At 44.5% G+C, this 14,534-nt stretch overlaps 1 protein-coding gene across 4 annotated transcripts in view; it reads left to right on the top strand.

Annotated features, from left to right (window-relative positions):
* The window catches only part of TNFRSF11A (TNF receptor superfamily member 11a), a 138,161-nt gene that overhangs the window by 23,490 nt on the left and 100,137 nt on the right, over positions 1-14,534 (top strand). For all 4 annotated transcript variants that reach the window (XR_009534802.1, XM_060121439.1, XM_060121438.1 and 1 more), the window contains exons 2-6: positions 3,086-3,167; positions 4,663-4,788; positions 8,558-8,701; positions 11,608-11,701; positions 12,854-12,945. Coding sequence is in view for 3 of the 4 variants with exons in the window: in XM_060121439.1 (XP_059977422.1) it covers positions 3,086-3,167; positions 4,663-4,788; positions 8,558-8,701; positions 11,608-11,701; positions 12,854-12,945 (538 nt within the window). In the remaining variant the exon portion in view is untranslated. The remainder of the gene's footprint in view (positions 1-3,085; positions 3,168-4,662; positions 4,789-8,557; positions 8,702-11,607; positions 11,702-12,853; positions 12,946-14,534) is intronic.

Here is a 14,534-nt window from a genome sequence, read left to right as displayed (position 1 = left end):
GTTACAAATGCGGGGACTGCAGTGCAGAGAGCAAACCACAGGGTTCCTGGTCGTGGAGCTTAGGATCAGAGTGAGACCATCACAGGGCAAGCTTTACATGCTATGTGAAGTCTGGGGAGCTGCAGATCCTCTAATAAGAAGGTCATCCTAGAGCTACAGCTCTGCCAGTGGGGGAAAAGAAGCAGAGAGCTTCTTAGAAGCAGAGAGGCAGAACAAGAGAAGGAAAAAACACAACAAAGGCACATCTTGCCTTCTGAAGGTGTAGGCCTCCTACAGAGAGTTTTCCAGATTCTTTTTATTTACCCACAAACCACATTTCCGTAACCATATCTATGTATGTATGTTGCCTTTTGAGTTGTATATTTATTGCCATTTTGAAGGTTTGAAGGTGTACTGCAAAGTATCTGATGTAACTCAAGAGTAAAGTAGGGTTCAGTTTAAGCTATACCTTAAATTAGATTAATTCCATAATTTTCTGCCTCACCATAGCCAATTCTCCCAGTAGCAGAATTGCTTATGCAACTTAAAAGATCTGTAATCCTAGAGCTGTGTCAAACAGACATATCAGTTTTGGAGTGATGAAGGTGTTCTGGAGTTAGCAGTGGTGGTTGCACAACTTTGTGTATATACAAAAAAAACACAAAACAAAACACTGAATCGCACCCTTTGAAAGGGTGAGTTTCATGGTATGTGAATTATATCTCCATTTTAAAAAAAGAAGACATGTCCAGGTGTAAAGTCACAGTAAGCTTAGAAGACAGATATGGATTCTAAGGAATAATCTGTGAAAATCTGTTTAAGAGCTGAGACATCTGGTTACCTCTGGAATCAGTAGCTTCCCCATTTTTGCTAGGAGGTATTACGCTCCTGGGTTAGACGGTGGATGGGTTGAATGAATCACTGCCACTCTCCTAAACGTGTAAACAAATTGTCCACATATTCAGGTCAATGATGCTCACCAGGTACCAGGATTTGGAGCCCAGGGCACAGCCTGTAGCACCTGACAGACCTTCTCAGCTGCTGCTTGGGGGGAGTCCTTTTACCAAATTCCCCTAAAGAGAAGCTGTGTGTGTAATACAGACAAAGTCTGTGCTCATCTTACGGAGACTCTTGCAGCTTTCTTATGGGTCAGAAGCCATCGACCTTTATCTCCCACCACACGTTTCTCTTGTTTGCCTTTGTCATCAGCGTCGCAGGAGCGCTCACATATCATCAGGCTCAGACAGATCCTGTTTGTGAGACAAAAGTTGCACTGACCGAATTCAGCTGCACCGTTTTGCCTCTGTTACTGTGCCAGGCGCAGAGAAACAGATTCCTATAAAAACAAAGAGAAAAAGAGACCCGAAAGGAGAGGTGGGGTGGTTTCTGTTACATCATTCGTCCTAATGTTCAGTGGGCTCACTGCACTGTCCACCAGACCCTGTCACGTGGTGAATGCTCGGGGAACATCAATCCATGTTATCAGGGGTCCACAGAGAGTGTTAGACAGGTCTCGGAAGCAAGTCCGAATACAACCTTCCTGGCATACCTGGCTCCAGAAGCACATTTGACATTCTCATCGGCCTCAGAGTAACTGTCCCTGGCCCCAGCCCTCCCGGAAGCCCTTTACCTGGCCTGGGGGAGGTCGGAGAGGTCCATACTGGGGGCATCCTGCACACCGTACTCAGCTAGCCTGGGTTTTTCTGGGTGTGGTGCTCTCTCTAGAAAACTTCCTTCATAACCGAGGTACTGTGAGGATGCACGGCTTCTTCCAAGCTACACTATTTCTACACCTCCCATCCAAGCTCTTGAATAGGCAGGTGAAGCCCTCTGATTGCTCTGACTGTCCTTGGTCTCGTCTCCCGGGACTCTGCTGATGGTCTCCACTGCCAGCCCCACCCGACGTGCCACTTCAGGCCTCAGTATCCCTGTTTGAACATCTCATACTCTGCCAAAGACGGCTTCCTTGCCCTGCCCTCCACTTCCACGGGCCAGTTCCTTTTTCCTCATCTGGCTGAGTTCTTTTTTACCCTGCCAACCTGTGCTCACTTGTCACACTCCTTGGGACACCTCCCCTGGCCTTGAGCTGGGGGAGGGACCCACCTGGCTCCATCATAGCACACACCCTGGTGTGCGGAAGTCCCTTGAGGGCAAGGTTGTAACTTTGGATCCGTGGGACCCACCAGGAGCCGGACCCTTGGTACGCAGTGTGAAGTCTGTGAAGTGCAGCTGAGCCCAGTGCTTCCACTTCATTGTTGAGTTCATCGCTCCACTGCTTGCCTGTCAACAGGAATGTGTTGGTTTTTTTCTGACACTGAGAAAGCTGATAAAGAAAAGAGCTTTTCTGTGGCAAACTGATAAGAATCTGAGTGATTGTAGGGGACTTGGCTTTTTGTTTTGTTCTGCTTAGATGAGCAGACTTGGAAATTAGTATTGGTGTTAGAATCATACAGAAAGGAGACAAGGTTCAAAGAGCTGAAGCAGCTTGTCGGGGATCCCTCAGCCAGCGGGCGGTCGGTCAGGGCTCCTGGCTGTAAGCCAGAAGGCTTCCTGTAACCCCTTGCTGTCCCGCTTTTTCAGATTCTCTGCATGTTTAAAATTTTAAAAGGTAAGCGGTATTAAGCATCTTTTTAAAATCAGAGCTAGCTTGTAAGACCACCTGGTATAAGACACATGTTAAGGGGCCCCATTCTGTCCGTCTACAGTCTTATGACCAAAGTGGACTGAGCAAACTGTCCACCATGTGATGACACAGAGGTGGGACCAATTTCGTACGTGGGTTGTGTAAAGCGGTTTTCAACCTTCTGTGTACCATTTGTAAATTTCCCTTTCATCTGGCCTATTACCATGAGCATGACCGAAATTGTTTTAAATGCTTAAATGGATTTGGGTGCCAGAATCATTGGTTTTGTACATTGTTAGGGAGAAATGGGCTAGAATAGGAAAGCGACATCTTTGGGAGGGGGGTGGTATTATGCAGAGCAGTTTCAGGACTGTTTACGGTGATTTCTTATACTTTTCAGAAATGTGAGTCAGTAATTCACTTTCTGTTTTCTCTAGAAAGAACTTGTGCCTAATCTGTACCTGATGCTTCCTTTCTCTTTAGGTGACTTTTCAGATCACCTCTCCGTGTACTAGCGAGAGGCATTACGAGCGCCTTGGACGATGCTGTAACAAATGTGAACCAGGTTTGTACCTCTAAACCTCCTGTCATTGTACTCCAAAAGCGGGTGGGGTTCTTTTTTTAAATCGAAGGAACCATTTCTATCCTGCCAGACAAAAAAAAGAAATTGGGTAGGCTTTTTATGGCGGTGACAGGTAGTGGTGTTTGTCACTCTGAGGACAAAAACTTTTCTCTCAGTAGATGAAATCACCTAAAAATCAAGAGCAATTTCAGAAACTGGTACTTGAATTAAGTACATGCTGGAACATGAATTAAGTACCAGCTTTCCAAAACGCTGTTTCTTGAGAAGGCAAGATGGTTTCTGAAACTCTGTTTTAGAAGTTTGTGATTCAAACTCTCAAAATATGAGATACAACTCTTATTTAAAACTATTATTTTGCGAAATCCCCTGGCGGTCCAGTGGTTAGGACTCGGCACTTTCACTGCCAAGGGCCCAGGTTTGAGTCCTGGTGGGAGAACTAAGATCCTGCAAGCCATGCGGTGTGGCCAAAAAAAAAAAAAAAAAAAGGTATTATTTTCACAGAAATTAGCAGAGGATGGGGGTGGTAATCTATCCTAGAATCACTGCTAAAACTTGCCGAAACCCTGTTATAACTCCTCCCCACAATACCTGCTGAGGGGTAGAAGGTGGACTGGTCACCACTTGCCAAAGTTGTTCTGCCAGAAGGTGACCCAAGTGTTTCTATGGCCTCAGTGAAGCCCCAAGTCCAGAGGGTCCTCACTCACTCACTGTTCTGGGGAGAGGAGGAGAGCTTTGAGGAAAACGTGCTTACCTTATAACAAGATCCTTTAGATATTTCCGCTACAAATATTTTTTGGGTTCGTAAAATGAAGATCCAGTGATTTTCATGTGTGCATGTGTGTGTGTATTACTCTCTGATCAAACTAAGTTAACTGTGAGCCCACAGTATACTTGGGACAAAACAAGTTAACTATCCAGGTTCACAGTAGAGGGGTTTTGAAGATGGGAGGGGAGAGGTGAGAGGAAGTTCCTCTTGCTTAGCCCCCAGGGAACCCCTCAAGTTCTGTAGGCACCAGTTTGAAAACCATAGTTCTTTTCCTGAGTCAGCAGAGGTTTGCGGTGGAAGGGGTGATCTTTTACTTAGAAGACCTAAAAGACTGCCGTGAACACAGGCACGGCAAACCCAGGAGAGGTTATCTGAGCCAGCCGGGAGGCCTGAGGAGCCGTCGCTGTGAGATGTGGTCTTATCTCATGTATCAGTCTACCTTTGGGGGATGTCCTGGGATCATGGTCATGTAAGGGGTCCAGTATATTCGTGCTTGTTTTTTTTGTTTGTTTGTTTTTTGGCCACACTCCGTGGCTTGCAGGATCTTAGTTCCCTGACCAGGGATTGAGCCTGGGCCCACAGCAGTGAAAGCACCGAGTCCTAACCACTGGACCACCAGGGAATTCCCAGATTGGTGCATTTTTGTTGATTTGTTGGCTTTTTTGGGAGGAAGTATTTTTGATTGGTGCATGTTTCCCCTTCTAATTTAAGGAAAGTACTTGTCTTCCAAATGCACTGCTACCTCTGAAAGCATTTGTCTGCCCTGTGGCCCGGATGAATACCTGGACACCTGGAATGAAGAAGATAAATGCTTGCTGCATAAAGTTTGTGATACAGGTGAGTCAGTCATGTCGGGGGCTGTGTGGATAAATGATATTTTTAGATACAGCAATACTGTCTCTTTTAGGGGCCATGGGAAGAAGTTTTGACCACAGACCCCCAGAAAGATGTGCTTCGGATCCCAGAAGGATTGTGTTAAAATTCTTCATGTAGAACTTCTGTTCTGGAATAGTTTTGTTTTGTTTTGTTTTTATTGAAGTATAGTTGATTTACAGTGTTGTGTTAGTTTCAGCTCTACAGCTATACAGCAAAGTGATTCAGATATATATATATATCTGAATATTCATATCTCCGATATTTCCTGTAAAGGGGTTATTAGATCTAGAAGGCTGATCAGAATCTGGGTTTTTCTGCTTTGTTTTTGACAAAACTCCTTCAAAGGTGAGCATAATGTGGTGATGTCAGTACTCACAGAGTAGCTGCTTCTCTCTCTTTTGGGTGATATTAGCAGCTGTTGATGATCATGGCCTAGATCCATTTTCATTAGGGGCTGCAGAAAGGTGATGTTCTAATTCCATCATCCCTTCTTCCTTTATTGGCTGGAATGCTTTCTAAAGAGAAACTTCCCTCATCAGCGGGTTGTTACCCTGAAGTACAGTATATACAGGAAAGGCAGAATGAACGCTTGTAACTTTATTTACCACTTTTCAGAATAATGACTTGATCACCAAGTTGTCTCCAAAGGAATTGTGTGAATATTATGAACTCATGCACTTACGTCTTTGAGGTGTTTTAATCTATTGCGGTTACTAGTTTTACTGGTGCTTGGATTATCTCACCTCTCCCAGGTGGCCCCCAAGTCTTTCGATGTGGACCCCGGTGTCCTTCTGAGCTCTCTTGCTCCCAGCCTCACCTTGGACGTTTCCTGCCCTAAAGGTGGAATTAGCCATTTCTCCAAGGATTTCTCATTGCTTTCAGCAGAACATCTTATTTAGCAACTTCAGTCTGGGTGCTGGGAAGCACTCATTGCTACTGGATTGATCCTTGTATATAGGTTTGTTTGTTTGTTTTTTCAGTAGACAGAACTAGGAAATAAGCATTTTTCTAAACATTGTAATTTTTCTAAAGTGTTAGAAACAGCTGGCAGACTTTGTCCAGAGAAGGTAACATGGAAACTCCATTGAGCAGAAGCATCTGATCAAGTCTTTTTTCTTTCCCACTGCTTAGTAATGAGCTTGACTCATTGCTGTCTCTTGGAAAGAAAGATTCACTCTGTCTACTGCCAAAATTGATTAAAGCCCCAAAACTAGCGCATTAAGTTATTTTAAAATATGTCAAAATTGTTCATAACCACACAGGTTTACATGCACTTACTTATATATATATATATATATATATATATAAATTTATTTATTTTATTTACTTATTTTTGGCTGTGTTGGGTCTTCGTTGCTTCATGCAAGCTTTCTCTAGCTGCGGCGAGCGGGGGCTACTCTTCATTGTGGTTCGCGGGCTTCTCATTATGGTGGCTTCTCTTGTTGCGGAGCATGGGCTCTAGGCGCGCGGGCTTCAGTAGTTGTGGCTCGCGGGCTCTAGAGGACAGGTTCAGTAGTTGTGGCGCACGGACTTAGTTGCTCCCCAGCACGTGGGATCTTCCTGGACCAGGGCTCGAACCCGTGTCCCCTGCATTGGCAGGCAGATTCTTAACCACTGTGCCACCAGGGAAGTCCACATGCACTTACTTTTGAGTGGGATACTGGAATTCAAATTTTCCAAGGAAAATGACACTTGTTCGTATGTTCCAGACAGTATGTCCATGTTTATGCAAGTTGGTCTTGGTGCTTCAGAGCTGACCTGGGCCTTGGAGAGTGGACACAGAAGGGAGTGGAGACTTCTCAGGTTCACCCAGCTCTGGTCTGAAAAGAATGGGAACAGGAAGCATTCCCTCCCTGCTGGTTATAACTTGAGACAGTGAAGGAGGGAACAGGTTTCTGGTTTCTTTGTTTTCTCTTGGAACTCTGTCCTAGGCAGTTCAGGCTGCTATAACAGAATACCACAGACTCAGTGGCTTAAACAACAAATATATATACAGAACAGTTCTGTAGGCTGGAAGTCTGGGATAAGGGTGCCAGCATGGCGGGGCGCTTGGTGTGTTCCCTATTCCTTGTTTCAAGACAGCCACTTTCTTGTGTCCTCACGTGGTGGTGAACGGAGAGAGAGCGGAAGCAAGCTTTGTGCCGTCTCTTATTATAAGGACACTAATCCATTCATGGGGGCTCCACCCTCATGACCTAATCACCTCCCAAAGCCCCCACCTCCTAATATCATCACACTGCGGTGTGTGGGGGGGGGGTTAGGATTTCAACATAGGAATTTTGAGAGGACACAAACATCAGTCCATAACAAACTCTGATAAGTATTCAGAAATATAAAGTACAAGGGCTGTTTGGACAATCCAGGTGAGATGGGGATGTATAGGAGGAGTAGGAAGTCTGTTTTAAAGAAATGTTAGTGTGTTGTTTCATGTGTGCATGTGTGTGTGCAGGTAATTCTTGTTATTCATGGTAGTTATGTTCTATAAAGTCACCATAAACACTGAGCTAGCAAATGCTGAACCACCACTCCTGGGTGGGTGAACATAACCTCATTTTGTATGTGTTTCTGTTTAAAGACACCTTATTTAAGAAATATTTTGATTCATTAACAATGAACTCACAATAAACAGCCTTGAACAAAGTTTATCTAATGCATAGACTTTCTCCAGAAGACACGTCATGGCCTTCTTGGACTTAGAAACACTCGACAGCACTTCAGCCCTATGCTTGGGGGCCATTTTAAACAGTGAACTCACCAATAAAAAACACAAAAATAGGACACTAAATAGACCACAAAAAGGACTCTGATTTCCAGTGTGACAGCTAAATCTAGAAGGCAGTGTCACCCCGTTTGCCCTTGGCTGGGGACATCCACGTCCAGCTGGTGACTCAAAATTTTCGCTGTTCTGCATGTGTTGGAGGATAACTGCAAAAGCACCAGGAGTTATTGATTTGGGGGTTACGATTAAGTTTTAACTAGTAGGCGAAATTGCCAACATGAACCAGCGAATAATGAGGGGCGACTGTGTGTGAGCATTTACCTCTATTCCACAAAAACCGGAAAGAGCCAGGAGGTTTGAGATAAGAAGAGAAGAGCGCTTTGCTATGTGTTGTGAGAAAAGAGACAACTAACGTGTTATCCTAAGTTTTGGGGGAGAGATTAATTACCAAGTTTGTCACCAGGCCCAACCTCCTTACTTTGCCCGTATCTAATCCCACAGTGACGCCTGTTTTCAGGACTCTGAATAATCCTGCAGTCCTGCGGGATCCCAAGATGAATCCCCAGTCTCCAGAAACCCAGTTCTCTTAGGTCTGATCTAGCATTGGTGTTAAGAATGTTTGTTACATTTGAATTTACTAAAACTCAAGAAGCTGTGAAGTCGATTATTTTGCATTCGTCAAAATAGTCAATGATCAGAAACTCCCCAGGCCTTAATCTTCCTACCAACATGAAAACTGACTTTTCAAAAACCACAAGACTCTTAATTATTGAGAGAGAGAGAGAAAAAAAAAAAAACCTTCTGGGATGTTTTACTGCCAGCACAGGAAGTGTGAGGGGGAACTTGGGAGTTCCTGAATCGCGGAGTCCTGAGTGATTCATCCGTGCGCTGCGTCCGGGGGGGTCTGGGTGGTTTGGGGCTGGTGGTGCTGGAGAGCGAGTGGCACGAGGTGGAAGGTGTGTGTCCGCCCTTGCTCCCGCTGCCTCGCCACCCTGTCTTTCTCTCCCGCAGGCAAGGCCCTGGTGGCCGTGGAGCCCGGCAACCGGACGGCTCCGCGGCGCTGCGCCTGCACCGCCGGGTACCACTGGAGCGAGGACTGCCGCTGCTGCCGCCGCAACGCCGAGTGCGCGCCCGGCTTCGGCGCCCGGCTCCCGGGTACGAGCCGGGGTCCCGCGTCTGGCAGCGCTCCCAAAGCCGTGCAAGTACCGCCAGGCCAAAGTGGCCTCTCAGACGGCTTCCCTGAGTCATGACACTCTTCGGGACCAGGGAGCGCTGGAGGAGGCTGAGGGTTCCCTGGGAACGGACTGCAGGTTGTGCGCCTCCGGGGGAATGTGAGAGCTCGGCCCACACGCTCTTCTCAAGGCTTCTCCTTTTGAACCTTCCCATGCCCACTAAGGGGGGAACCGGATCATGCAGGGGTCCCCAAACCTTTTTTAAAACATGTGCACCCTCTTAGGAGAATTTTGAAAAGCCGTGCACCTCCTGTCAAAATTTTAAATAGATAGCTAAACATTTTTATTACAAATTGAAAGAGTCGCTTAAGGACTTAGTTTCCAGGGAATTGGAACAGCAGTAAGTTACACTTTCTAAAATATTCAGCAGAATCAAAACATGGGATAGCAACTGAATAGCCATCCTCATCCATTTAAAAATGCACTGATCGTCTTTAACTGTTGGAAATTTTATATAGTTCTTTTCTCTCCTTTGATTTGTATCCATTTCACCTTCCCCACAGAGTTTTATCCTAATGTATTTTTAGGCTGGGGGAGGGCGTTTATGCTAATCACCTTTTCATACTCTTTCACATGAAAAAAAAATGCACCTATTTGAAATTTTAATTTTTAAAAATTTCTTGTGACTCAGGGTTCTAAGCGTAAAAACATTTCTTCTGGACTGAGTTGTTACTACAGTTATTATTATACACAGTTGGTCCAAAAGATGAATATATTATATTTTGCTATATTATAATTATAAAAGTAAAACACAGGGTTGGGAGAATTAAAAATATTATTCATTTCATTTCGTATGGAGGAAAATGTCCATCACAGAGTCTGACACAGTCAGTCCTTCAATTAAACCAGACAGGCTTTCTCGTGGGAAGAAGTCTGACGATTTTTTAATTACTAAAATAAATCTCCCTATGACAGCCTGCTCCCTTCTGAATTCTGGTTCTGAGATATAGGCAAGACCCAGAGCCTTTCCAAAAGTTTGTTAGCTGCATGAAAAAAGGTGCTGGTAAAAAAATAAATAAATAAAGATGCTGGTCCCTTTCTGCTTTTTTTTTTTTTTTTTTTTCTGGTCAATGTCCTCTCTGCTTTGCTCCTTTGGAAATGGTGCATTCTTCAGCAATAGGTGGAGGGTAGAGGGGGTGACGTGGATGACTGAAAATTTTACCCCTGCCTTGCAGTATATTTGAACTCAGAACAACTGAACCTGATCCCAAACACCCCATATCTGTTGTCACACCCTTGCCCTTAATAGATAGGGAAAGACAGAAGCTGTAATGAGGTGCTCTGAATGCAGGAGCTTTTTTCCATCACCAGTATTTTGACTTGTTGCTTTGTTTGGCATCTCAGAAGCTGTGGTAGGATTTGGAGAAGGTATGAAGTGTGCCTTCTTTTATAACGTGGGAGTGTGATTGTGGAAGGAAAAAAGAGCAAGGAGAATGTGCAGGATGCCCCCAGCAGGTCATTGTTACAAAGAGCAGACGTGAAAGTCGTGTCCCTTCAAGCTCTTCGTGCCTTGCAGCCTCTTTAAGAAGTCGCTTTGTTTTTAAGGGTTACTCTTCCAGAGGGTGTTTGTCTTTTGAAAAGCTGTTTGAATTAATACGAGTGACTAGATGTTACATGCACCTTTGTTGATATCATTTCAAGGCAAATCAAATTGCTAGAGTAAGGGGTGGGTACCCTACTAATTGAGGCAATTGCAGAAATCAAGAATGTACTTCCCACTTGACTTTGGACAAAGAAAATGTAATTCCTTATTTTAGGGTTTTATTCATGAAAATAAACCACAGAAGTGCTACTAATTTCAAGAGTGATTTGTGGGTTTGGCGCAAGCCAGTTGCTTATTATGATATCACATGGTAGCCAGTGTCCTTCTTTACTGGAATTACCAAAGGGTCATCATGTGTCAATTGCAGTAAAGGTAATAGACGTAGGAAATCTGAGACATTTCCTATTTTGATAATGTAGTTCATGTGGAATATGAGAGAGGTGAAGACAGCTTACTAACCAGGATCAATTCCTGCATTCAGTGCTATGGCTTAAGGCAGGGGTCCAAAATCCATCCCCCCACTTTTGTTTGTGTAAATAGGATGTTATTGGGACACAGCCCCACCCATTTATTTTTAACACATTGTCTGTGACTTCTTTCACACTACAAGTAATTTGCAGAGACCGGAGGGCCTGCAGAGCCTAAGATATTTATTGTATGGCTCTTTATAGAAAACTGTTACCACCAACCCTTGGTTTAGGGGAAAGAGACCTATAGTGTAGGTTGGTTCATTTTTTTCTTTTCTCTTTGTTTTGTTTTGTCAACACTCCGATACTTAGACTGGTGAGAGTATTGATCAGAAAAGGTCAAGACAAGAAGTTTCCTTTAAAAGCAGTCAATGGGCTGCCATTCTCTGTACCCAAAGCCTGGTGTAAGCCCCAAAGGGGAGACAGGGGAGAACAGACAGGTGCTTGATTAAAACAAAACAGATAGCAGGCTCCCTGGCCAGGAAACAAAGAATCGGTGACCAGGATGGTGGCTTTGACCGGTAGAGGGTCCGGACCAGAGAGCTGGATCTAATTCAGATCTAATTCAGGTCTGGCGTTGGCGCCCTGACAGTGAGCCCGTTCCCCTCTGGACACAGTGCTGTCACCTGCTGTGGGGTCTCGGGCCCTCTGAAGTCTGTGAGGACTTCAGCCACCGGCCACAGGTGGTGAGGGCAGGAATGGGGAGGCAAGAGACAGGCGGGGCGCTTCTGATCTCTGGTCCTCTGGACCATCCTCCTGGCCGATCTCTAAGTGTCCTCGTTTGTCTTGTGTTCTTTTGTCCGTTGGTCTTTTTGACAGTGCAGCTCAACAAGGACACGGTGTGCGAGCCCTGCCTCGCAGGCTACTTCTCCGACGCTCCTTCCTCCACAGAAAAGTGCAAACCCTGGACCAAGTAAGTGACAACGAAGGAACCCAGAGGGTTCGTTGATTTTAAACCCCACTCAGCCTCTGCTGTCTTGTCTGTTTTGAAAACAGACTGATTCCGTTTGATGAGGCTTCCTCTGGAAGCCAGGTTCACAACAGAAAAAGTCTGTCAATTGGGCCTGAGGGCCGTAAACCAGTGCAGCCAATCTTCTCCCTGATGTGTGACAGGAGCTGTGTATTGCTTGTTAGATTCAGTTTGACTGAAGCTTTGACTTATAGTTGCAGCTGCTTTTTCCCTTTTTCTAACCTTATTTAGTTGCAAATTACTTAACGATGCTTATTATCACTCACCAGTCCCACTTTTCCCAGCTTCCCAGCATCACTGGTTTACTTGTACAAAGATGTGTGTGTGTGTGTGTGTGGTGTATGTGCAAATAGAAGCCTCCTTCATTTATTTAAACATAAATGTTTACACACTTGGGGTTTTTTTCCCGCATAATATATCCTGAAGGAAGCTCATTCCATATTAGTTCACTTAGATCTTTGTGGCTTTTTATAGCTACATAGTATGTCATCATAGAGATGTACCATAATTTATTTAATAAGCTCTCTATTGATAGTCATTTAAGTGGTTTGCAGTCTTTTGGAGTAGTAACTAAGTTTGCAATGAATCATCTTTTCTATATACTATCTCACACTTACGTGAGTATATCCAGAGTGAAATTCCTGAGTCCTTTCATGGCATGCTTGTTGTTGAATACTCATAATCAATGTCATGATTCTTTTAGTTCCCAATAAATGAATTCTCGTAAAATATTTATTTTCTGATCCACTTATCCAAGTTTTATTTTGAAAAGATTTTCTGTGTTTTCAGCTTCGAAAGGGTATTCATCCAAAGTTTATCACTTAGCCATGGTAATTGAATTTGGAATCTTCTTTACTGAAGCCACCAGTCTTTTCTCTTTTGGACCATGCTCTCAGAGTGGTTCTTAGAGAACACTGGCAGTAGTTACTATTGGCTTTGTCCACCTTAATGATGTGTGGCTAGACACTGGCAATTCAAACATCCACAAAGACCTGGTTCCTCTCCTGAATGAGCTTGCAGTCTAAAGGGATAGGACCTTTTGTAGTTTTAATAAGAATATAAAACCAAAGCACTTACCTACCTTTCCCCTCACAGCTGTACCATTCTTGGAGAGACAGAAGCACTTCACGGGACCGATAAATCAGATGTGGTTTGTAGTTCTCTTCCACCTACAACACCACCAAATGGTATGTTGAATAGAGCAGGTTGGTTGGGTAGATGTGCCCCAGTCTAGTCAGCTCTTCTAGATTTCTCCGGAATTACATGCTATATCCAGAGGCGTCCATTTCTCCCTTTTCATCTCGTCCTATCCATGGTCAGCTCAGTATTTCATTTTTATTAGTATTTTAATTCCAGATATGTTGTTTATTTGATAATTTTCTACTGTGGAATGGATAACTAGTAATTTATTCGTATGTGCCAAAAAAAGGAATGGATAACTAGTAATTTATTCGTATATGCCAAAACAAGAAAGAAAACTGAGGTGCAAACATAAATTAAAATGGCCAAATGTGATAGGATGGTGGTGGTCACGGTGGTCACAGTAGGGTACCTATGGGAGATTTTGGTCACCAGCCAGAGTTAACAACTTGTTAGAAGATAGTTATCGTTATTTCTGGAACATCCTGTGGATCAAATCAATCTCAAGTACAGTTTTCAATGATTGACAGAAAGTTGACAGTTAATGGCGGAAGCTGCTTACCCAGGTGAGCGAGATGCTGTGAAGGTGGGTCCAGGTATCACAGCACAGGAGGAGGCATAAGTGGCAAGAAAACCTTTCTAATGAGGCAAGAGAACCTAGGCCACAGAGCGATGGGGGTTGATGAACATTGACTAAGAAAATCAAGGCCTTAGCTTTGACATTTTGGCAAACGGGAGAACATCAAAGCGTTCTGGATAAGGAATTGCGCAGTCAGAGCAGCATTTTAAAAAGACCATTAAGAGGACATTCAGAATAACTGAGGGAATAAAAAACTGTCTTAAAAAAACAGAAGGAGAGGACTACCCTGGTGGCGCAATGGTTGAGAATCCTCCTGCCAATGCAGGGGACACGGGTTCAAGCCTGGTCCGGGAAGATCCCACGTGCCACGGAGCAACTAAGCCCGTGCGCCACAACTACTGAGCCTGCAGTCTAGAGCCTGTGAGCCACAGCTACTGAGCCCGTGTGCCACAACTACTGAAACCTGTGCACCTAGAGCCCAAGCTCTGCAACAAGAGAAGCCACGGTAATGAGAAACCCACGCACCGCAACGAAGAGTAGCCCCCGCTCGCCGCAACTAGAGAAAGCCCGCGTGCAGCAGCAATGCAGCCAAAAAAAAAAAAAAAGAAGGAGAGGAAAAGCAAGAGTCTGGAAACCAGGTCATGTAAACCAAGAGCTTATAATATAAAGGTACTAGCATTTAAGTGATCAAGGGGGGATGAAAAAAAATGGTTGAGGCCACACTGTGTTGTAGATGAAGTACCTGAAACACTTTGCAGGATGGCTGTGGTTCTGTTCTCATGACCAGCAAAACCCTGGTGCCATGTTGTTATTTGGAAAGAGATTTGATAAGGGGCATCCTTTTGCCTCCAGGGCCCATCCACCTAGACAGAGTGAAGTGTTCTGTAGGTAAACAAAGATGATGGATGGTGTGCACATCCCTATTAGAGTTGTTCTAAAGTAGAAGCATTTAAATATGGTCCTGGGCTGGCACCTCAGAGAGAGCTATGGCAGCCGGCAGGACCGGGCTGCATTGTCGATTTCACCCTTCTGAACGGGAGCTCTTCCTGACAAACA

The sequence above is a fragment of the Lagenorhynchus albirostris genome, chromosome 14 (genome assembly GCF_949774975.1).
Source record: "Lagenorhynchus albirostris chromosome 14, mLagAlb1.1, whole genome shotgun sequence".
Lineage (NCBI taxonomy): Eukaryota > Metazoa > Chordata > Mammalia > Artiodactyla > Delphinidae > Lagenorhynchus > Lagenorhynchus albirostris.
The sequence above is the reverse complement of the archived record's forward strand: the minus strand, read 5'-3'. Positions and strand labels throughout refer to the sequence as shown.